Source organism: Rattus norvegicus, chromosome 8, assembly GCF_036323735.1.
Source record: "Rattus norvegicus strain BN/NHsdMcwi chromosome 8, GRCr8, whole genome shotgun sequence".
NCBI lineage: Eukaryota > Metazoa > Chordata > Mammalia > Rodentia > Muridae > Rattus > Rattus norvegicus.
The window spans coordinates 50,023,755-50,049,136 of record NC_086026.1 but is presented as its reverse complement, the minus strand read 5'-3'; the positions used below and the strand labels follow the sequence as shown (position 1 = coordinate 50,049,136).

At 46.2% G+C, this 25,382-nt stretch overlaps 1 protein-coding gene across 2 annotated transcripts in view; it reads right to left on the bottom strand.

The window, feature by feature from the left end:
- Clmp (CXADR-like membrane protein) overlaps nt 1-25,382 on the bottom strand; it is a 108,321-nt gene that overhangs the window by 16,823 nt on the left and 66,116 nt on the right. For both annotated transcript variants that reach the window (XM_039080937.2, NM_173154.2), the window contains exon 2: nt 7,315-7,472. In XM_039080937.2, coding sequence (XP_038936865.1) covers nt 7,315-7,472 — 158 coding nt within the window. The remainder of the gene's footprint in view (nt 1-7,314; nt 7,473-25,382) is intronic.

The window sequence follows — 25,382 nt, the reverse complement described above, 5'->3', positions numbered from 1 at the left end:
TCTTTTTGGATCTAAACTCTAGTGGCTCCTTACACCTGTGAAAGAGGACCAGACTCAGCCCAGGGGTTTCAGAGTCATCACCACACTACCGTCCTAATGTCCTTCCCATCTGGTCTACTTCAGACATCGGAGGACAAGCAGCTTGCTTCATTTCCTCTTTATCATTATGGCCGAACTTTCTGTGGGCCCGCCCACCTGGCCTTTGCTCACTGCATTGCCCCACTTGGGTAATTGTCTTCTCTCTCTCTCTCTCTCTCTCTCTCTCTCTCTCTCTCTCTCCACATAAAGAATCCCTGCTCATTCTCTGGCCTTTAAAGCCAATGTAAACTCCTCACAAAACCTTTCTTAATATGACGGACTGAGAAGGATGCCTTCACTTTGGTCTCATCTGTAGTATTTCTCTGTTCTGTTATTTTATTCCTTTTGGAGATTGAGGATTGAACCCAGGGCCTTGCACATCCTGAGCATAAGCTAATGAAAGAATAAAAAATGCAGCTAAGAAGTCAGAAGTTTAAAAAAGCCCTAAATACCTCAAATTCCAGACCCTGCCCTCTACCTGTACTAGCTGACCATAAAGTTAGATTAAAATCTTAGAGAATAATCTTGAGAAGCAGGAAGCTTCTCCCAGGAACTGATGGATCATAAAGTAAACAATCTTGTGAAGCAGGAAGCTCCACCTTGTGGTTTTTCACTGGTATTCTCGACATTTTCCAATGATGCCCTCCCTACCCTCTGGGGTTGAAGTTTCTTCCTTTAAATTCCCCTTGTCTTAGTTACTGGGGGTCGAACTCCAGTGCCCCTGCATGGGATACGAGTCTCGACCCCAGTGCACTGGTTCCTATCAATAAACCTCATGTTTATTACAGCAAGGACGGTCTCACGTGAGTTCTTGGGGGGTCGCATCATCCTGAGACTTGAGTGACAGTCTCCCCGGTCCGGGGGTCTTTCACTAACACTGAGTTATACTTCAGTCTCTTTACCATTTTCCTTTGAGGAACAACTGTGAAGGACTTTGGAGGTGGGCAGACAGGCTGATGGATGTACTTTCCATAGTGCTGGGTGTGTCCAGGGAACCCTGTGCAGTTATTTGATTTTATGTCCAGTTGCCGTAGTCTTTGGCTGGGCTGTTTACCAACTCCGCACTCAGTATGGTTTTACTGAACTCATACTGTGAGCCACGGTCCATAGTCCCAGCACTTGGGAGCTGAGGTACAAGAGTTTCTGGTGTCACGAGTTTGAGGCCAGCTTGGTCTACAGCACTACCTTGTCTTAAAGCAAAACAAGACCGACCCCCACTGTGTTCTTGGCTCCATGCTGGGAACTGTTAACAACGCAAAGGGCTGAGTGTTGTGAAATGTTTAAGGATAGCTTTTGGAGAGTAGGTAAAACCATGACTCACTGCAGGAAAAGTGAGCAGGCCGCCAGGAATTCTTATTTCACTCATTAAAAGACTGAACACCAGGAAGGCGAGAAACCAGGTGTGGGAACAAACGCCTCCTATAATCGCAGACCTCAGGAGGCCAAGACAGAAGGTTGAGTTCCAGGCCAACGTGGGCTACAGAGCGAGTTCCAGGCTACGGGAAAGCCTGTCTTGAGGTAAAAACACAAGCCAACAAACAAGAGCAGGATGACGTTACACCCAGTGCTCACGAGAATTAGGGCCGAGGGCAGTGTATCTCTCCTTTGGACAGCATAGATTTGTTTCTCCGAGAGTGACAGTGACTTGCTGTTGAAGCTAAGAAATGTGCTTACGACTATGAGTCTCCGACTCAGGGATCCTCCCGCCTTAGCCTCACAAGTGCTGGGATCCCAGCTGCTGCCATTACACCCAGCTCTGATGTTGCTTGATTCTGGGGTCCTTGCCACGGTCATGTAGTCTTCTCTGTCAGAATGAATGCCTCTCCTCTTATATTTGGTTAAGAAACATCTACAAAGGCTACCTTTTGTGTGTAGCCTTTTCTGGCTCCCCAGTTAGAATGATAACCTCTTGCCTCAATGTCTTTTTGAGACAGGGTTTCACTCTGTAGCCCTGACTGTCCTGGAACTCACTGTAGAGCAGGCTGGTCTCAAACTCCCAGAGATCCTCCTGCCTCAGTCTCCTGAGTGCTGGGATAAAAAGCAGCCGCTACCCTACCTGGAAATTTTTATTTATTGTGTCTGTGTGCCTGTGCGTAGGTATGCATGCACACACGAAGGGTAGGTGTACAAACCACACTGTGTGCATTAGAGGTCAGAGAACAATTTGTAGGAGTGAATTCTCTCTACCAAGTTGGTCCCTGGGATCGAACTCGGGTAGTCAGGCTTGGCTGCAAGTGCCTTTAATATGACTCACCTGGCTGGCCGGACTATTTCATTTTAATTGTAGAAAAGGTTAGTGATGAGACTCAACTGTACACCATGTGACAGAAGAATGGATATCAACCCAGTCATTTGGCAAATAAACGCCAGAGACAAATGGATGAATGATAGCTGGTGTGAGGCTCTGTTTGAGGAACTTCCTAGAGCACAAGTCAACTTGTGACGTGCATGGAACAGAAGCAGCTCCTCTGCGGTGCCGTCGCCTGTGAAGCAACTGTAAAATTGCTTGTCTGTTTCATTTTTGTCTACCTCTTGGTGTGTTCGCGCAGGCCATGGCATGTGAGTGGAGGTCAGAGGACAACTTGTGGGACTCAGTCTCTCCTCCAGCGGGTGGGTCCTATGGATTGAACTCCGATGCTAGGCTTGGCTGCAAGCACCTTTACCCTTGAAGCCAACCCAGCAGCCTGGTTTCTGCTTGTTTCCCTTCAAGGGTTTTCTTGCTCGATAGCCAAATGGAAAAGGAAAGGGTGACATGTGAGAGGTTGCCATGGGAACCGGAGGATTTCTGTTTTAATTTCTTAATCTGAGAACACAGAGAAAAATTCTGTTGTATGTTGCTAGGGGACTTTGTTTGGGGGAGGGGATGGTCGATCTCCCTTTTTGAAATTTAGTCAACCTTAGGATAAAAGGGGAAAAAGTGATTGAATTCTTTGGTTATTCTACTCCACTAAGACTGAAATAAATACACGTGTTCCTGGGACTGCCTAGCCACCCCCAGATGTTCCCTGCCTGCTCCAAGCATCCTAGACAAAAGAGATAAAAACATTTCTCAAATTGAAATGCAAGGCTAAACTTGTGATTTGCGTCATTGGTTAGCCCACTTTACGCATCACGTCTATTTCAGCTTTTCCTGTTCTCTCTTTTCAGTCACCCTCAGACTCACTCCCCCCACCACCACCCTCAGACTCACTCCCATCCCCACCACCCTTAGACTCACTCCCCCACCCCAACCCCACCCTCAGACTCATTCTCCCTGCCCCTGCCTCTACCCTCAGACTTACTCCCCATCACCACCCTCAGACTCACTTCCCCAACCCACCACCACCCTCAGACTCATTCTCCCTGTCCCCCGCCTCCACTCTCAGACTCACTCCCCTCAACCCCCCAGAAGTTATAAAGTCCTGGCAGCTTTACTATCTATTTCCTATCTCTAGGTTGAGATTCCCAAGTACTCATGCCTGTGATTTAAATTTATTGCAAACTGGATGAGGTGGCGAATGCCCAAAACCTCAGCATTTAGAAGGTTTTTGAGGTGATGAGGATGGGAATCTAAGGCCAACTTGGGATATACAGTGAGATTTGAAGAATGTTTTTAGATTTCTCTCTCTCTCTCTCTATCTGTGTGTGTGTGTGTGTGTGTGTGTGTGTGTGTGTGTGTGTTAAAGCATGAGTCAAGTGGAAGACGACTGGGAGGAGGAGGGGAGGGAAGATAAGCCTTTCTTATACAGTGTGAAATCATGCTTGCTTTTAGTTGAGGGCCTCTTAAATCAGTGCACCTGTGTCAGAGTGGGTGCCTTAAAATGCAGCCTGTCCCTAGCACTCTTAAAGTCTTTCTAAGAACTCCATGATTAATATGGGAACAGTTTGAAATGCCCTAATATAGCTGGGAGATCATCCATGTTCAGGTCCTGAAGCCCTCATCTACGTTTTTATTTTATTTTATTTTATTTATTCATGTATGAGTGTTCTGTCTGCATGGCTGCACACCAGAAGAGGGCATCAGATCCCATTACAGATGATTGTGAGCCACCATGTAGTTGCTGGGAACTGAACTCAGTACCTCAGGAAGAGCTCTTAACTGCAGAGCCATTTCTCCAGCCCCTTGGTTTACATCTTAATTATACCTTGCCACTTGAGCTGCTTAGGAATTCCAAACCTTTGTGTTTGTGCTGCTCTGTTTTCTTCCCTCCATCAAGTCTTAAATCAAGGGGCTGGAGAGATGGCTCAGTGGTCAAGAACACGGATTGGTCTTCCAGAGGTCCTGAGTTCAATTCCCAGCAACCACATGGTGGCTCACAACCATCTGTAATGGGATCTGATGCCCTCTTCTGGTGTGTCTGAAGACAGCTACAGTGTGCTCATATAAAATAAATAAATAAATAAAAGTTAAAAAAAAAAAAAGAAAAGACTTAGATCAAAGCTGCACGTTGTGGTCTATGCCTGTAATTCTAGCTCTTGGTGGGTTGAGGAAAGAGAGTCTCAAATCCAAGGCCAGCCTGAGTCTACTGAAGACTATCTCATGAATACAAACATCGGGCGTGATGGTGCATACTTGTCATATTATCCTTCTTAAAAGGAGGGGTAGGACACCCTGAGTGACAGCAAGACTCTGTCTCCAAAACAAAACAAAACAAAACAAAACAAAAAAACAATAACAATGAAAAAAAGAAGCCCCAAAATTTTTACATCGGCTTTTTTTTTTTTTGAAACAAGGAGGCTGTCCTTGACCTCCCCCTCCATCAAGTCTTAGCGGGTGGTTCCAGCTTTATATAGCAGTTCTCTTATCTCTGGTTTCACTTTCTAGGGCTTCACTGCAGTCAATCATTGTCCAAAAGCACTGAATGAACATTCCAGAAAGAAACAATAAATACAGTTTAATACGGGCGCCATTCTGGGTAGTGTGGGGAAGCCTTCGAAGTTCTACTCCATCCTGCCTGAGCCTTCATCCAGCCCGTGTATGTAGGTGACTCACTCAGTCCCTTAGCGCCAGGCTGCTCTTAGATGGCTGTCCAGGTAGTGTAGCGGTTTTGTTCTGGAACCTGACCCCCAGATTCAACAGTAGAAATGGTGAAAATTTGGAAACACTGAAGAGAAGACATAAAAAGTCTTCCTTCAGTCAAAGGTGAAAACTCTTACCTTTAAAAGAGAAAACAAAACAAGCGAACCCCAAAAAGCACCATGTGCTGAAATTGCTGTGGTGTCTCTGTTCACTGAGACAGGCTCTCACGTGTCAAAGACTGTACTGCTCCTTCTCTCCATGGAGCTGAGGTGAGGTGGACCTTGAACTTAGATCCTCCCATCCCCACCTGGGTGCTGGGGTTGCATGTGTGCACGGCCGCATTCAGTTTATTTGATGCTGTGGGTGGAACCCAGGCCTTTGTCATTCTGGGTGAGCGGCTCATCAAGTACACTACTTTGTCAGATCCTTTCCTTTCAAATTATTGGACGCCTTTCATGGCACACTCCCAAGAGGCAGAGATATGATGGCCTCCTCGAAACTTATCTTGGCACCTAGAGTGGCATAATGCTAGGTAAATCTGTGGGGTCTGAATGACTGAATAAAGGACGCCCATCCATTGATCAAAGGTAAGTTTGGAAGCTGACTGCACGAAGCCACTGAGAGGTGTTCTTAAGCCTACATTAACTTCCTGACTCCTCGAGTTGTTAAGCTCTGTAACATAGAAGCTCTTTCCTCTCCTTTTCCTCTAAATGAAAACTTCTGGGCAGAAGTTAGATGTGTGGTTGTGGGAGCTCTGAGTGAGTGGGGATAAACATGAACACTACAGGAGGGAAAGTATTCCACCCCGAGATTCGTTAAATATGGAGGGGACATCTATTCCACCGGGTGACTAATGACCTAGGTAGGGACTACTGCTGCCAGGCTTTGAGTCGGGGAGAGAGGTCAGCTCAACTCTGATTTAAAGAATAAAGTGGGACCCTGAATTATTAAGAAATATCAGAGGTGGGCTGGAGAGATAGTTCAGCAGTTAAGAGCACTGGCTGTTCTTCTAGAGGTCCTGAGTTCAATTCATATATATATATATATATATATATATATATATACATATATATATATATATGATAAATCTTTTTTAAAAGAAGAAACATCAGAGGTAAGAGAGCTTTGCCACTATCGACTACAGAGGATTGGTGTTGACCGTTGAGCACAGCGATTTGATGTTGAAGATGGGCGGCTGCTGGAGATGGAAACTGTGCAGTGAACTGACTGGGCAGGACCCTCACTCAACACGGATTCCACCAGGACAGAAAAGGCAGCCCCAGAGCATGAAGAACCCGGAGCCTGACTCAAGTATGGTCTGGAGAGAGTCTTTTTTCAGGCTTGTTCTTTGGCTGTTCTTCCGGGAACACAGATCCACTTACTCTATTCAGAGCTGAGAATATCGTGTCTACCACTGACCACACTCGGGTTGAGGTGACCTTGCTCCGCAGAGAACAGGTCGCCTTTAGAGGACGTGCTATGTATGAGAGAACAAGATGACAAGCGGAATCACACAACAAGGTGACACAGGCAGCCTCGGAGGCAGGTTAAAAACTCCAGCGTGATCCTGAGATGTATTTTTAGTGGAAACCTTAGCTTCTCCCAGTACAAACCATCCTGTGAAGTTAATGACAGGGACATTCTGAGGAAAGGACAACCTTTCTTTCTTCCTTTTTAAATCAGAGTGGGGAGAAAAGCAAAGCCCTGTAAAAGACTCCCTGAGTTGTGGATTTAAAAAATAAACTACAAAATCTTATTTCACACAAGACACGTGGCACTGTGGTGATCAAAACAGGCAGTGTGTTAGACCCTTTTGCCCAACCCTTGTCTAAAACAAACAATACGAGCATATTTAAGGTAGGGTAGGTCTCGATTTGCTTTTCAGTGGATAGGTATATAAAATGTTCGCTAAGTTTGTGATCTTTCCTGTTTGTTTGCGGAAATGTAACCGCACCCAAAGTTGAAAAGCATTGCTGCTTATGAGAACAATTGCCCAATGGGGTATAGGACATGCCTCCTCATTTACATAGGAAGTTCTAAAGACAAAGATGGGTTGAGAAGAGTGGAGTCAGCTTCAGACACAGCAAGACCAGACCTTATGAAGGGACAGACCACACATCTCAGATAACGTTAGATGAAAAAACAAACTCTTCCAGCCCCCGTGAGCAAGATGTGAAGGCAGAAGGTGGCGATGTGAGGGCAGGAGGGAGAGCAACTGTAGCTAGGAGGGTACTTACCACTTTTTGGTTCCCTTCATTATCCGTGAGCAGCCATTCAATGTCCAGGGTGTCTTTCTCAGGAAGTCCCAATTGATGGTGACAGGGCAAGGTAACCTTTTCCTCTGCCACTCTCTTGATCTCAGTGTGAGTTCCCAGCGTTCCAACATAATAGGTTACTGGAAAGAGAAAAACAAACCTCTAATGAGCAATGCAGACGCTGGATGACAGCATGGACTGGACAGAAATTGCAACCAATAAACCTTGGGAGCGCCTGTGAGCAAGGAGGAAGCAAGTCAAGGCTTAGGGATTCTTGGACTGCAAGCATTTTGCCGACCACTGTTTCCTCCCAATTGCAGAGCCAAAGATTCTTCAGACCCTGTGGATTTTACCCTACTGGTGCCTGTTTTCCAATTCCTGGTTAATTTTGTGTGTGTGTGTTTTGTTTTTGTTTTCTTTGTTTTGCAACAAAGTTTCACACTGTAGCTCCGGCTGGCTGGGCGTGTACTAGCTAGTCCAGGTTGGCTTTAAACTCATGGTGATTTTCCTGCCTCATTAGCAAGCACCATCAATTCCCACCATCAATTCCCCTTATTATTAGTTTTGTTGTTGCTGTTTTGCTTTTAAAAATAAGTGATGAGGTAATTGCTGGCCCTGGTGGTATAGCCTACAGCCTAGCGATTAGATAGCTGAAGAAGGTAGATAAATGGATCAAGCTCGGCCCTGGCTGCAGAGAGTTGAAGGCCAACATCTGGACATCTGCAACTTAGTGAGACCCTCCCTGTCTCTGAATTAAAAAGTGAAGAGCGAGTCAGGCAGTGGTGGCACATAATCCAGTATTCAAGACACAGAAGCGGACTGATCTCTGGGAGTTCAAGACCAGCCTGGTCTACAAAGTAAGTTCCCAGATAACCAGGGTTACACAGTGAGACCCTGTCTCAAAAATACCAAATATGGAAGAAAAAAAGAGAAGCCTGTGGATCTAGCTCAGTGGGAGGGTGTTTACTTAGCATGTGAGATGATCTAGGCTCAGTCTTTAGTACCTCATAAAACAAATGATTTAAAGTCAGCAACCCTTTTTTTTTTGCTTGTTTGTTTTTGTTTTTCTTTTTTGTTTGTTTGTTTATTTCTTGAGACAGTCTCTCTCTCTCTCTCTCTCTCTCTCTCTCTCTCTCTCTCTCTCTCTCTCTCTCTCGCCCTGGCTGTCCTGGATCTCACTCTGTAGACCAGGCTGGCCTTAAACTCAAAGATCCACCTGCCACTGCCTCCCGAGTGCTGGGGTTAAAGACATGTGCCACCACTGCCCAGCCACAACCGTGTCTTCCGTCTGTCTTCTACTAGAGGAGACTTCTGAAAGGATGACACTCCCAGAAACTCTGCATCAACACAGGCAGCGCTAGTTCCTGAAGTTACAGGGTCAAAGACACTGGAGCTCAGAACCTTCCACATGAACCTTCTTATTTTTCGAATGAGCTGCTCGAACCCCAGAGTGATTTTTCTGCTTTCTAGTGGCATGCATTTCGGAGAATGAAAACACGACAAACATCGCTGTAATATAAAGGGAAATTATTCATGCTAGGAGAATTATGCAAATCCAGAGCCGTGCATGGGCATCTAATTACAGGGTTCAGGATAATCTTCCAAGGGCTTGGTAAATATTAGAAATGCTGTCTGGAAATCATCTGTCTAGCATCGCGTAGCACGTCATGGTTCTAAAAGAAAGGCAATTGCTGTAACTGCTCAGTGCCTTGTGGTGCTGGTACACATCTGTAATTCCAGCTACTGCTGAGGCTGAGGCTGGAAGGTCACCTGAACTTGGGCTTGACAGTCAGACCCTGTCTTTAAAATGAAGAAAACAAGGGTTGAGTCTAGTGTCCATGTGTCTGTCTGTAATCCCAGCACTTGGAGTCTAAGGCAGGAAAATCAAGTTTGGGGCCTCCCGGGCTTTAAAAATAAAAGTTAAAAATATGGGGTCAGAGAGTTGGTTCAGCATTTAAGAGCACTGGCTGTTCTTCCTCAGGACCCGAGCCAGGTTTCTTTTTCTTTTTTCTTTCTTTCTTTCTTTTTTTTTTTCGGGGCTGGGGACCAAACCCAGGACCTTGCGCTAGGTAAGCGCTCTACCACTGAGCCAAATTCCCACCCCCCCCCCCAGCCAGGTTTCTTGCACTTTTAATCACGTGTACCCCAGACGTCAAGTTCTTTTGGAACAAGTGTGGCACAAAGTGCAAGGCTGTGAGATTCAACTCGCGTGTTACACTCGTATTTGTACAGATGTGTGTGTTGCCTAGCTTATGTGGTGCAACCGATATAGAAATAATTCTTTCAATTCCCTTTTACCGCATATGTGAGAAAGATTTCCTGTAAACGAACTTCGTTTTGATTTTGGTTTTCCCTTTGTGGGTTTGAACACATGGCAGATAGCCAGTCAGCATTTAGTCCTACTTTACAGGCTAGCGAACTAAGGCGCAGGGGAGGATTATCATGAGATGAGGTCCTGAGAAGTCATTTAGAGCGGAAGTGCTCTATAACATCGCCCATTCTCCTCCAGCCCATCCGGTGGCCCCCAGGAAAACTGAGAATCCGACTGCATTGTACTGCGTCGAGCTCCGAGGAGGAAGCGCTAGCGTTCATTCGCTGCTGAAACCCGCAGCCTCGCGCAAAGCTAGAGAACCCTACACCACTCGCGTGCATTTGGAGGCCCTCGCTATACTCAGGGGAAAAAAAAAAAAAGCAAAGGCTCGGCCGTGAGACTTGCTGAGGGAGGCCACTAGAGGGAAACAAAAGCCCAGATTTGGCCGATGTCCCCAGAGGGCCGGAACGCGGTGGTGGGTGGTGTGCTCTGCGCTCTCTTGCTTCTATTTATAACACATCCAGAATTAAATACAGCAGCAGCAGGAGGGTGCCTTCGTGAATACAAACGACTTCAGTGAGGCAGGGCGTGTCGACCAGAGCCGACCGATCTGCCTTGTTTCTTGAACCTCAAGCCCCCAGATTCCAAGATGCCCCCAGGATCTCTGCAGATTTCTGGGACTGGTTTTTTGTTGTTTGTTTGTTTGTCATCTTAAACAATTTTTACCATATGTTGAGCCTACAGTCTGAGCTGGCAGGGGCCTCGCTAGTGTTTGTGGGAACTGCTTGGCATGCGCCTGCCAAGTGGTGGGACTGGCACGTCCAACCACCCTATGCCTGCTAGCATAGGATTCCCTGGGCAGCAGGGCTCATCTCTAGGGGGAGGAAATCCTTACAGTCAGTATAACTTAAGAAGAAATTGCAGCCTGGCCAAGCTAGTGAGTCGCAGAGGTTCAGGGGAGGGGAGAATTTCTGAAATCTTACTGTAGTAGTTATCTATAGCATGGGCGTTGCAAGGGGGATTTGGAAAGAGGCTTCTTGTGTATATGCAAAATACTTTCCTGGAAGCCTTGGGCTTGCCCCAGTGGGGTTTTCACAGGCAACTCAGACACTTAATAAGGTGCTAGTGGGAAACTCTCAGCCTCAGCGTTACCAACAGGCCCCCAGCCTGGGGTCAGAACATAGGAGCTACCCTGTAAACAGCTCCTTCTGTGCTCCTCTATGGCGAGGAGGGACTTGCTGCATTCCGTTAAGGTCAGCTTAAGATTTTGTTCTCTAAAACCTTGGGTCTCATTAGATTCTTTTAATCATTCCAAGCTTTTTTCGAAAAGACCAGACAAGAGGAAGTTTTAACACAAACCATATTCATATTCCCCACCCCCCTCTCGTAAGGGATAGTGGGCGGGGGCAGTGACCAAAGTATAGTCCCTAACTTCTCTTTTTCCCAAATAGGACTTTCCTACTTTTCCAAAGCTCACTGAATGCCCACCATGGACAACTTGTCCCTAATCACCCATGTTTCCTCTTCCTGAAGGGGAACGAAAAAAGGTTGCCCCACGAGTACAGGCTTTCCACAGGTTCCCATGCTTTGTGTAACGAATTACAGAAACGACTCCTAAATTCAAGTCACAGCAGGCTCTAGGTAAAGCCACAATGCTTGGTGTAGGAGTTACCATCCAAGTTAGTGTAGATCAGAGTTTACAAAATTAGAGCATCCCCTGGCTGGGATCGGAAGTCTGGTCTTGCACATTGTGTAATATACAGTAGAGTGCCCTCTAGTGGTGACACGAATGTAGCCTCCCCCTTCTTTCACTGAGTGATAACATTTTTTTTTTCAATGGTTTCAGGACATTTAGCATTCACTAAACCTGTGTGGAAGGAGTTTTCCCATATTTCACTTTACCCATAATGCTCCTGTAATCAATCCTCAGGAGAATGGCCGCTTCATTTATATGTTAGAAAAGTAAAAGAAAGGGTCATTCCAGTATTTGCAAGCCTGAGACAGAAGAAAAACTGTGAGCATTGTGACTTCACAGTTAGCCTGGGTTACACTGACTACAGAAAGGTTAAAAACAAAGGGGAAAAAAAACACTCATTGTCTAGATCAAGAATTAAGACGCAGAGTGACTCAAGCCAAGTTTGTAGAGTTCTGTAGGGTAAGGGGTCTGTGTATGCATGACTGAGACATCCAGACTTTTCTGGAACACTGTATACACTTCATGAGGCACCATGGACCCAGATTTAGACAGTCTCCTGACCTCTCTCAGTCTTTTATTTGTTTTTGTTTGTTTATTTGTTTGTTTTGAGACAGGGTTTCTCTATGAAGTCCTTGCTGCCCTGGAACTTGCTCTGTAGACCAGGCTTGTCTCAAACTCAGAGGTCTGCCTGCCTTTGCTTCCTGAGTGGTGGGATTAAAGACATGCTCCACTACCCCTACTCCCAACCCTGCCCTCCCCCCCCCCACATACTTTTTCTTCTCTGTAAAATGAAGAAAGGTTGTTGGAAGGATTGTATATGGCCTGGGTAAAGGATCTAACACTCAAGAAATGGTGGTTATTATTAACGACCATCACACTACATTGTAAAAGACAAAGAGAAACAGAACAGGCATCAAGGAAGCAAACCACGGTTGTGAGGTGTTTAAAAGAGATAGTTGGGGGGAGTCAGGCATGCTGTAGCTGCAGATTGGAGGGGGGGAGAGAACACACCAGGTGGAGGGAGCACCTGCAGCTGGGGGAGCACCTGGAACTAAGGGAGCAGCTGGAGCTGGGGGAGAACCTGACCTCTCTTGCCAACTAGGCAGCTAGTGTCTCCTTCCAAGCTTTGCACCCATCCCATCCCAGGATCTCCTTACGAAAAGTCTTCAAAGGAGAGAATAAAACTGCATAGGCTATGAGTTGCTAACCACCAGACCTATTTCAGCGACTTCTTTAATGCAAACATATCTGGTATTTATACAAAGCCAAAAAAGCTAAAGGAATGAGGCCAGCGGAATTTCAAACATCTGGAAACTGGGATGGTGTCTGGTTAGTATTTTCCCCTGAGAGAACATTTGTTCCAGGAGTCGCTGAAATAGTGGGCTGGGCACAAAGACTAGGCTTTGGTCAGGAGAGGGGTTACAGAGATTCAGCTCCACGCCCTAGTCCATGGGCTGTTTTTAACTAAACAATAGGAAGGAGAAAAGAATGGAGGGGTCGGAGATAAGGAAAGGGTGACAGGAAGAAGATGGTGAGGGAGACAAAAGGGGGAGGAGAAGGAGGGGAGGGAGAGGGGAATAGAATTGGAGTAAGGGGGAGCCCAATATTGATTTAAACAATAATGGGGATAGGTTTTTACTCTGATTTGTTACTGTTGTGCTGGGGTAAGTGCTTAGAAAGTACATCCCCAGTCCTAAGTGTTGGGACCTAGGCAAATATTAAGACTTGAATGGAATGCTTTGGCCTAGGTAAAATGGTAAGGCCGAAGTAACAGTTACCTGGTTAGCCTGCCACTATAAGGAAACTTTCTCATAGGTTTCTGCTGTTATTAGGAAACTTTCTAATGCCAAGGTTGATTACATAGTCTGTTACATTCTGTGCCCTTGGAAACCAAGCATGACAGAAGTCAGTAGAACTGTTTTGTATAGTTACCCACCATCAGCTTGGACCAGAACCAATCACCCAACAGCATATCCTGCACCTGTGTATGAGCTCCCCTAGGATGGACCCCAACAGAAGAGAGACACCTGCACCAATATAAGAAACTACTTGGAATAAGTCTTCCATTTTGAGTAGTGGTCGAGTAAAGTTTAGGTTCCCAAGATCTTCCTGGGAACTGACATCCTACTTGGTAGAAAGAGATGAGTACGTGGGTAACTGACATCCTGGTTGGCAAGTTAAGACATGAAAGTTAGACAAGGCGAGTCCCCTGCCACAGTTGAATACCCCAACCATTGGAAACAGGTTAAATGTACAGCGAAGACACGTTCCTAAGGAAATTCTCATCCCTAAATCCTGATTGGTGAAATAACTTGGCATAGATATTTATGAATTTGGGGCTTAAAAACCCTATAGAATCTTAACTCGGAGTCATGGTTCGGTTCCCGAATCTGGGCCGTATGCTCAACAAACTATCCCTGTCTGGCTGTGATCGGTGTCCGTATGGTTTGTGAGGTGATTCCTGGACCCCAGCACTAAGTTTTGAGGTGAAACAAAGGCTGATCAAAGCTGAAGCCTCGTGTCAGATGTGGTAGGGATCACCTTTAATGCTGGCATCGGAGACAGAGACAGGAAGATCTCTGAGTTTGAAGGCAGTCTTGTCTACAAAATGAGTTCCAGGCCAGTTAAGTGAGTGAATGTCAAAAAAAAGAAAAAAAAAAAAAGAGGAAGAAAGGAGGGATGGGGACTCATCCTTTCCCCACTCTGTGACAGACTGTCTCGTTATGTGACTTGATGTCACCCACATTAAAAACGTCCACCGTGGGGCTGGGGATTTAGCTCAGTGGTAGAGCGCTTGCCTAGCAAGCGCAAGGCCCTGGGTTCGGTCCCCAGCTCTGAAAAAAAAAAAAAAAAAGTCCACCGTTCTCGTCACTTGCCAAGCGCAGACTGCACTGCGACTACAAAGATGTGGGCCTCTTGTCCCCTAAAGCCCCCGGAAAGCTGACGGTTAATAATACCTTCAATTAATATAACAGTTAACTCAGCTCCCTCAAAAGCCTCGTCCCGGGTGAGGCCCATCACTACACAGTGAGCTGATGTCCTGTTTAGAGAAAACTGAGACCACCAAGCTGGGGCCATGTAGTTTATAGGAAGCACCATGGAGACAGCTCACTTCTGGTCACCCTCCCCACACCCCAACATCAGTGGGAAGCAGATCGCTTCTATGAGATACACAGGCACCAAGCTAGGTGGACAAGTTACTCTGATTGGGCACTCTGGAGGTACATAACCGTCTTGCCAGCTGGGGTTCTGAGCCAAGCAGAAGGAGAAGTTTAATAGAGATATGTGGAAGTTACAACCAGACACAAGTACACGGTCGTCAGAACCTGGAATCAAATAAGAGTTTAATCGTCTGTGGTTGATACGACTGTGAATTAAATGCAGGGTTGCAGTCCTGGTGGTAGGATGCTGCACACACCAGAGTGTCAGCCCAGGGCATATTAGAGGAGCCAAGCCGTCATACTAAGCACAGCTATGTGCAGTGCAAGGCGTTAAAAGCTGGACGAGACACTTGATTAATAAACAAATGAAATTTGCTGTCAGAGGATTGTAACCAGGAAATGATGGAGTCGGAGACTCATGTCTAAAGCACAGTTGGCACCATTACAGGTGAATGGCAGCTGGAGGGGGTACTACAGGGCAGTCGGACATCTGCCTTCCAATATTTAAAAGATGGCAAAAAAAGCCAGGCTTGGAAGCCCAGGCTTGTAATCCCACCTACTCGGAAAGCGGAAGTAGGAAGCTCACAAGGTCGAGGTTTGTACTGTAGGGTGACCATGAGACCAGCAACTTACTGAGCAATTTAGTGTCTGTAGCTCATCTAACCGTCTTGGCTCCAGGTCAGAGAGATCTGTGACTTAGGTGAATAGCCTGTAACCTCAGCCGAGTGAACTCTCCCTTTAGGGTGCTACCAGACTGTAGCCATAGTTAAATATGGAGACTCATGAATTCTTGGCCTCCATGTGTATTTCAGCATTAGGGTTAATGGACGTCCAAGAGCTCAACAGCTAAGTGAACGTAGGCAGTTCAGTTGCACATTATCTGATGCTCTAGATTCACCGATACTTCCTCTGAACCAATACCTGTGGGTATCATCTTTTTACCACACTCAACATGATTTTCTCGGTCTGTGTGTGCAAGGGGGGGTGGGTATGGATGTGTACCTGTGGTGTTCGTGGGTTTGAGTGGCCGTGGAAGGGAGAAATCAACCCTTTCCCTTTTTCTTTTCTCCAGAGGCTCTCACTGGCCTGGAACTCACCCAGTAGGTTAGACTGACTGTTTAATAACCCCCGAGGAGCCTGCCTGTTCTCACCTTCCCAGCACTGGAACTCAGAGCTTTTGTTTTGCAGTCACTGGGGAACAAACCTATACTGGGCAAGGGCTCTACACTGAGTCTGGGGTAAGACGTTGATAGACTTGTTAAAGGTATTGCTCCTGTCTGACAGCGGAACGAGCTGTGGAATTCAGTAGAATTCTCATTCAGTTAGGGTTACTCAGAGGCTTATAGAGGAGGTCCTTCTACGATAAACTGAATGTTCAACCATTTCTCATTATGAAGAATACATGCTTGGGGAATTTAAGCCATGCAGAGAGAAAATAGAGTGCAAAAAAAAAAAAAAAGTGTGCTCTCGCAAGCCGGTGTGTTTCGTCACCATACTGAGCTCTTACGGTTTACACAAAGGGTCTAGTTTGGTTTCCTTGGGTTCTTTCCCCAGGGTTCTCAGAAGAACAGAAACCATAGGGCCACAGCGCTCTTCTCTGCTCTGTTGACGTTTTCATCCACAAGGGGGCAGAATTCACTCAGGGAAAATTAACCCAGCTGGGTTTCTCCTAACAAAGCTCATCATTGACAAAGAATTATAGCCGATCCTGGGCTTATCCTAATCAGCACTTCGCTGCATTTGGTATCTTGTGTTAAAACTACACGCACTTGGTTCTCAAGGGCCCACGCAACAAATGGAAACCTTAGAAGATGCAGGGCTTTCAGAAAAATTTTATCCAGGAAATGGGAATTAGCAGTGTTTTAATAACTTAAAAAAAAGATTAATGTTGTGGTTTGGACCTTGCCTGTATGTGTCTATATATCACATGAACACTTGGAGGCCTTAGAAGAGGGTGCTGGGTCCCCTGGAACTAGAGTTAAGGCATCCGTAAGACACAGTGTGGGTGCTGGGAACCGAAGCTATGTACTCTGAAAGGGCAGCCAGTGCTCCTACCCTGAGCTCCAGCCCCCATTTTTAATGAATTTTAACATCTCAAGGTCAATATTTCACTCTCTGCAACTAAAACAGATGTTTGCTTTGTTTGTCTAAGACCAAAAATATTTATTTTAATTACAGAATATAAGAAAAAAAACAAAAAGAAACAAAAAAATTCCTCAGTAGATGTGACATTCTGTCTCAGTAAATAGAACAAAGAGGGAAAAGACAAAAACCTGTCCTAAGCCGGATGACAGTGGCACAAGCCTTTCATCCCTGCCCTCGGGAGGCAGAGCAGAGAGGCAGAGAGAGAGAGAGAGAGAGGCAGAGAGAGAGGGGCAGAGAAAGAGGCAGAGGCAGAGAGGCAGAGAGAGAGAGGCAGAGAAAGAGGCAGAGGCAGAGAGGCAGAGAGAGAGAGAGAGAGAGAGAGAGAGAGAGAGAGAGAGAGAGGCAGAGAGAGAGAGGCAGAGGCAGAGGCAGAGAGAGAGAGAGAGAGAGGCAGAGAGAGAGGCAGAGAGGGAGAGGCAGAGGCAGAGAGAGAGAGAGAGAGAGAGAGAGAGGCAGAGAGAGAGAGGCAGAGGCAGAGGCAGAGAGAGAGAGAGAGAGGCAGAGAGAGAGGCAGAGAGGGAGAGGCAGAGGCAGAGAGAGAGAGAGAGAGAGAGAGAGAGAGAGAGAGAGAGAGAGGCAGAGAGAGAGAGAGAGAGAGAGAGAGAGAGAGAGAGAGAGAGGCAGAGCCAGAGAGAGAGAGGCAGAGGCAGAGGCAGAGGCAGAGGCAGAGGCAGAGGCAGAGGCAGAGGCAGAGGCAGAGGCAGAGGCAGAGGCAGAGGCAGAGGCAGAGGCAGAGGCAGAGGCAGAGGCAGAGGCAGAGGCAGAGGCAGAGGCAGAGGCAGAGAAAGATCTCTGTGAGTTCAAGGACAGCCTGGTCTACAGAGTGAGTTCCAGGGCAAACAGGCCTACATAGAGAAACCCTGTCTCTCAACACCAAACAAACAATAACAATAAAAACCCACAGCTTGTGCCAGAGCCACATGCAGGTAGTACCTACATTTGGGAGGTAGAGGCAAGAGGATTGCTTAGAGTAAAGGTAAACAAAACAAAACAAAACAAAACAAAACAAACAACAGAACAAAAGGCCAAAGGGACAGGCTGGAGAAATGGCTCCGCAGTTGCTGCTCAGTTGCGACAACCAACATCTGGATCCCGACACCCACACCAGGTGCTCACCAGCACCTGTGACTTCATCTTCAAGGGAACTCTGCTGACTTTCCCAGGCACAGAGACACACATGTATGCATGCACACACACATATGTGTGCACTCATACAGACAACAGAGAGAGAGAGAGAGAGAGAGAGAGAGAGAGAGAGAGAGAGAGAGAGAGATTAAATGTCATTAAAAGTCAAAGAATGAAGCACAACAGAAATCTGCCCTGACGGTTAACGATGCCTAGAGGTCAGTAAGTCAGTAAAGAGCCCCAGGCCCTTTCAGCCTTGAAGTTTAGACTCCATTCTACCAAAAATCTACCGTATTTACAAAATCATGGACGATGCTGGTTATTTGAACTCTGGTATCTCGAACAAGAGCAGGCATGTGGAAGGTCATCTAAGTCACTGTCATGGCTTTGGGCCATGGATCAAGGTAGTCTGCAGAGACATACTTTGATTATAGCTGAGACTATGAATCGCAGTGAGACAGTCCTGAGATCGTGACAGTGCCTCGGAATACCACCTTTTCATTATTGTATATCGCACACTCGGGGGATACCGACTGATATCACATTTCCTTAAACAAACATCGAATCCCCCGCTTCTCTGGAGTGCCACAAACCAGCCAAAGGGGAGTGACCAGGGGCACATCATTGTTCACCAACACAAGTGGCATCCCGTTGCTGTGTCAGGTACTGCCAGGGGTGGAGGATTATCTTTTGTCTATGGGAAGACCACAGTCTGATGGAGAAACACACAGACACCAAATCACTCACACTGCGACCCGCATGTGTGAGGGTCGGGAGTTCTCTAGGAACTCAGAGGAGGAAGATGGAGAAAAAGGCTGGGTCTACTCTGGGCCTTGAATTGGTTAAAGTTCTAGCAGCTGTAAATGACAAGGGATGACACGCTGTGAGCTGTGAATAACACGTTGTCAAGCTGACCATGGCACCGGCTTATGAGACCTCTCATCCTGATTTGCTCTCAGAGTGTGACAGTGGTGGGTAGGAAGACCCTATTGCATGCAAGCTCCCATGCTGCAGACTGGAAGTGGACCGGCTATCTAGGAATTAGCCTTTTTGTTGTTTGTTTGGCCTCAGACTCGGGCATTCTTTCTGCCTTAGCCTTTCAAGGACTGGGATTTGTAGTGTGCACCACCACACACCAGAGGTTTTTTCCTCATTTCTCAATAAATGATGACCAGAGGAAGGATATCATCTTGCCTGCAAAGACCAGGCCAGTCAGAAACACAGCAACCCTAGACCTTTTTCCTTCATCCTTCGTGTGTGTGTGTGTGTGTGTGTGTGTGTGTGTGTGTGTACTCTGGCTCATATATGCAGGAACACATACATACACATCCCTCTCTAGGATCCTCTGCACGCATGCCTGTGCCAATCAACAGTTCATGGAGTGTGTACCTTTGGTTATGAATGACCCTTCCAGAGATCCAGCTCTCACCCTCAGATTTCCTCAGTGTGACGGTTTGTATATGCTTGGCCCAGGAGGCGTGACTTTGTTGGAGTAGGTTTGCCACTGTGGGTGTGGGCTTAACCCAGCTGCCTGGAAGTCAGTATTCTGCTAGCTACCTTCAGATGAAGATGTAGAACTCTCAGCTCCTCCTGTACCATGCCTGCTTGGATGCTACCATATTCCCGTCTTGAGGATACTGGACTGAACTTTTGAACCTATTAGTCAGCCCCAATTAAATGTTGTCCTTACGAGAGTTGCCCTGGTCATGGTGTCTGTTCACAGCAGTAAAACCCTAACTAAGACACTCAGCATATCTATTTACAGCCCCGTCTCATTCCAAATGCCAAGGCACTTTCATATCTAAATCTTTCATTACTGTCAGAGGAGATCTGAACAGAAGCGGCAACTTAAAAATAGGCACTTACTGAGAATGACGGTGGATTGTTAGGGATCCACGACAATGAGGGACTGAAGGGATATCAGTGGCTGAAATCCACCTCTGTATGAGCGCTTCCATTGAGTATCTATTTTTCTTGTTCTACCTTCCTAGCAAAGCTAGTAAAAAACGGAAGGTGACTGCTTTGAACATCACCTCTTCTTCCTCAGTCAATTTAGGAAGGGACAGCAAAGACAGGACATGAACAAATGAATCAGGAGAGCTGTGTTTTCTGCTCTTGGGAAAAATCCCATCCAGTATGATCAAACATGACAATACAGTCAGGTGGTGGTGGTGCACACCTTTAATCGCAGCACACAGGAGGCAGGGGGCAGAGGCATGTAGATCTCTGTGAGTTCGAAGCCAGCCTGGTCTAGAGAACAAGTCTCAGGACAGTCAGGGCTACACAGAGAAACCATGTCTCCAAAATCAAACCAGACAAAAGACAATACAAATTTGCTATGGCATACATGCACCCCCCCCCCACGTGCGTGTAGAAATGTTGATTAATAAAAGCTGATAATCTAACATAATTTTTGACATTTATTTGTGTGTGCGTGTGTGCAGCCATGTGTAAATGCGCCACAGTCCACACGTGGGGGCTCACTGGACAGCGTGTGGCGCTGTTCTCTTTATCATGTGGATCTCAGGGATGGAACTCAGATCCCCAGGCTTGGCCACCAGTGCGCCTTTACCCACTGAGCCAACCCACTTTCCTTATTATCCCACCTCCACCTTCTACTGAACCTGGCTTTAGACTCACGGTTCTCTCTGCTAGCTTCCTGAGTGACAGGATTACAGGTCTGCTCTGTCACACATAGCTAAAGATCCTTTGACAGCATATGCAGAACACTGTTGCTTGATTAACGTTTCGGTCTAACCTATCACTTTAGAGAGAGATGGACATCCCTGGCAACATAGTGACACCCTCCCCCTCCCCCCAGTATATCTGGTTAATGAAAATTGTATTGCTCTAGAAGCTTCTCAAAACCTTCCTGTATCCTTTTCTACTCTATTCAGAGATGTTTCCTGATCTTTCTGTGCTCTTTTGTAGATATGAATGGACTCAGATGTTACCACCAGTATTTGGAATAGATAAAATACTGTGATTAAACAGTGGCATTTCAGAGCAGACTTTCCAAAATTGCACATGGTGAATTTCATGCCAATTGAAAGAAGGTGGGCACAACAGAAGTGCCCACTACCTGGTTTTATTTTATATGAGGTACAGAAAGAAGAAAGAAACAATGTGGGCCAGGCATGCGGGTGTACAACTTTAATCCCAGTACTAGAGAGGCAGAGTCCGGCAGATCTCCCAGTCTGGTCAATAGAGTTCCAGGACAGCCAGGGATACATTGAAACATTGTCTCAAAAACAAAGCAAAACAAAAGGAAAAAGAAGAAAGAACTACTCTGTGCATCAAAGTCTAGACAGCTAAATTGTTTACAACACACACACACACACACACACACACACACACGCACGCACGCACGCACGCACGCATGCACGCACGCCGCCGCACGCGCACACACACACACACACACACACACACACACACACACATTCTTAATCAGAACCCTATAAAACAGGGTTTGTCTCACTTTACAGAGCAAAATCAAAGATGCAGAAAGGCTAATTTGCTTAAAGATCTCAATGCTAGTAATGGTTAGATCTGAAATTTTAACTCTAGGAGTGTGGCAGGAAGCCTGTGTTCTACAGAGGACATCAACCACATGTTCGTATCATCTGGTAGTCTGTCTTCCTGGACTATGTCATCAGGAACATTTGACAAAGATGTTGCTATTCTGTCCTCAGGGACAAAAAAACAAAAACAAAAACAAAACAAAACAAAAAACCCCCAAAACAAAAACAAAACAAAACAAAACAAAACAACCCCAAACGAACAAACAAACAAACAAACCAAAATATAAAAACCCTCCAAACTCTCTTCAGAGATTCTGGTCAACAGAATATAACAGTTGCTGTCTGCACAGCATCCTGCAGGCAACATCTTCAGATCTGTTAGTAATCCTATAAAAGGCTGCCGTTGTAGCCTGAGTAGCTGGGGAGAGCAGTTAGTACACATTCTTATTAATGAGATCATGAAAAGCTGACCACAGGCAGCAGTTCCTTATCTAACACAGACTTTTTCAGTCACTTAAAAGTAGGTTCCATAGGGGATAAGGAGGTAGTTCAGTGGTTAAGAACAGTGGCGCTTCTTCAGAGGATTTGTTTTTGTTTCCCAGCAGCCACATGGAGGGAGGCTCCCAACTGTCTCCACCTCCAGTTCCAGGGGATCTGACACTCTCTTCTGGTCTTCTCTGGCATCAAGCAAGAACAAGGTACACAGACATTCATCCCTACAAAACACCCATATACAAATAAAATAAAATAAAATTTTATTTTATTTTAGTTTATGTGTGTGTGTGTGTGTGCGCGCGTGCGTGTGTGTGTGTGTGTGTGTGTGTGTGTGTGTTGTAAACAATTTAGCTGTCTAGACTTTAATGCACAGAGTAGTTCTTTCTTCTTTTTTCCTTTTGTTTTGCTTTGTTTTTGAGACAATGTTTCAATGTATCCCTGGCTGTCCTGGAACTCTATAAACCAGGCCCGTGCAGGCTTTGTATGTTTTTTTTTTTTTTTTTTTTTAAATCTGTGGAAGCCAGATGCTGGATGCCCCTGGGATCTGGAGTTACAGGTGGCTGTGAACTGCCTTACATCGGTGCTGGAAACCAAACTTCTGTCTTCTACCAGACCAGCAAGCGCTTTTAGCTAGTGTACTGGCTGGTTTTGTGTGTCAACTTGATGCAAGCTGGAGTTATCACAGAGAAAGGAGTCTCCCTTGAGACTCCCTGCCTCCATGAGATGTAGCTGTAAAGCATTTTCTCAATTAGTGATCAAGGGGGATCACTACCATCCCTGGACTGGTAGTCCTGGGTTCTATAAGAAAGCAAGCTGAGCAAGCCAGGGGAAACAATCCAGTAAGCAGCATTCCTTCATGGCCTCTGCATCAGCTCCTGCCTCCAAGCTCCTGCTCTGTGTGAGTTCCAGTCCTGACTTCCTTTGGTGATGAGCAGCAATGTGGAAGTGTAAGCTGAATAAACCCTTTCCTCCCCAACTTGCTCTTGGTCATGGTGTTTTGTGCAGTAATACAGACCCTGACTAAGACAGCTGGTGAACATCTCTTGCGCCCTACAGTAAGCTTTAATATACTTCTTACAGTACATAAGCCAAACCAGTCAGATCTGGCTTCTTTCCACAAGGAAAAAAAAATCTTTTTTTCTTCCAGGGACTGATAATGTCTATAGAATCCAGGCCTTGGCCAATGAAAGCAGCCAGTCTCAGGGGAGGATTTGTCAGGGAAGTGGGTTCCAGACCTTCCCTTCTTCCTGTCACTCCTGTGACCCACACCCAAGTGACTCAAAGGGCTGCATCATGCTGTCTGTCTGTCTGTTTTCACTCATGTTTTTCTTCACATGATCTAACTATGCGTCTTGAGCTTGTCTTGCTAGTTTGTCTTTGCAATTCGGATCAGAGTCGAAAACCAACTTGGCCTGACCTCCCTTCCTGCACACCCGGCATCCTTTATGCTACGGGCAGAAGAGTCTGGAAGAACGAGAGACATCACCCATTGGAAAATCACCCACCTGCTTTCTCACCCGTGACGAGTGCCTCCCAGTCCAGCTACAAGAGTAGCATCCCTTAGAAGGGTTTGAATGTAACATTCAAACAGGACAAAAGGTGCGCGGTAAGAAAGAAATCTTTTCAGGCCCTCCCACCTTCCCTTCCCTTCTATAGACGACTCACTGTGCATTCAAGTGCACTCTGTGAGCCACACAGATTTACAGTTTGGCTAGACACAGGCTGTTAGGTCAGAAATGGATCTTGCTCAAATTTCAGACAGATTACTCCATTCGTGTGGTTGATCCTTAGTCCTGATTGTCAACCTGGCTGGATGGAGGGATGCCCCAGAGAGGAGGAAAGCCCGACTTTAGGTGTGTTTGCAAAGGCACTGTCAGAGAGGCACTTCCCGAATGTGCGTGTGTGAGTGAGTGGTGCCGTCTCTACTGGCTGGAAACAGGGCCCTCCCTCCCCTACCTGTCCATCACCAGGTTAGGCTGTGCCATATGTTTCTACTGCCTTGATGTTCGGCCTCACCAGAGGTGCAAATTCCCTGGAACAGGCAATTTAGGTTTTTTTTTTTTTTTTTTTTGGTTCTTTTTTTCCGGAGCTGGGGACCGAACCCAGGGCCTTGCACTTCCTAGGTAAGCGCTCTACCACTGAGCTAAATCCCCAGCCCCCAATTTAGGTTTTTTATTGTCATCTCTGGGGTTGTATGAATCTTGGTGTGGATTTTCTCTTCCCCTTCCCTCTTCCTTCCTTCCCTCCTTCCTTCCTTCCCTCCTTCCTTCCTTCCCTCCTTCCTTCCTTTCTCCCTTCCTTCCTTCCTTTCATTTGTTGTCAAGCCACATAACACGGAAACTTGTTCCATGTATCAGGGCATATTATTGTGCTATTTAAAAACAACAGCACACACCTTCTCTGTGCAGTTCTTCTTTGGATGCCGGGCCTCCTTGGATCCACCCTGAACCACCCATGTCTGCTCTCTCTTGCTCCATTGACCTGTTCCAAGGGTTTTCTGAGGGCTCTCCAGGGAAGAAAGCCGTTAAAACTGGCTGTTCGGCTATCAGATCTGTTCTTTCCTGGTTCCATAACCTTCAGTGCTTTCCTTTTCATTGTTCTCATTACAAGATGGAGGAAATAACTGTACAGAATCCGTGGACATTAAATAAAAATAAAGCCTAGCGTGATGGTTCCTATCTTTAATCTCAGCGGGCGATCTCTGTGAGTTTGACAACAGCTCTCCACCACCACCATTACCACCACCACCACCACCACCACCACCACCAAAAAAGGTATATTACAAGAATTCCGTTATTCTAAATATACTTCTACGCATTGGTGTTTTCCCTGCATGTGTGTCTGTGTGGGGGTGCCAGATCCTCTGGAACTGGAGTTACAGACAGTTGTGAGCTTCAATGTGGTTGCTGGGAATTGAACCTGGGTCCTCTGGAAGACCAGCCAGTGCTCTTAACCACTGAGCCATCTCTCTATGGCTTAAAGAGAGATGGCTTTAACACTCTTAAAGTCCGCTATCAAGGTGGGAGCATGGTAGCATCCAGGCAGGCATGGTGCAGGAGGAGCTGAGAGTTCTACATCTTCATCTGAAGGCCGCTAGCAGAAGACTGACTTTCAGGCAGCTAAGTTGGTCTTAAAGCCCACACTCACAGTAACACACTTATTCCAACAAGGCTCCACCACCTTAAACACTCTTCTGATACATAATAAACGTCCATTAAATATTGCTACTATTGTTACTACCTGTTCCTCTTAAATAACATCCCATTCTTGGCTCTGGGATAGTAACCAGTGTTCCTGGCATGTGTGTTGCATATATGTGTGTGTGTGTGTGTGTGTGTGTGTGTGTGTGTGTGTGTGTGTGAGAGAGAGAGAGAGAGAGAATCTTTTCTCTTCTTCTTCTTCTCCTCCTCTTCTTCTTCCTCCTCTTCTTCCTCCTCCTTCTCCTCCTCCTCTTCTTCCTCCTCCTCCTCTTCTTCCTCCTCCTCCTCTTCCTCCTCCTCCTCTTCCTCCTCCTTCTACTTCTTTTGGAGGGATTTTCTTGTTCTCAATTTTCTTTTTTCTTTAAGCATAGGCTAGACTTGAATTTGTTAGATGGC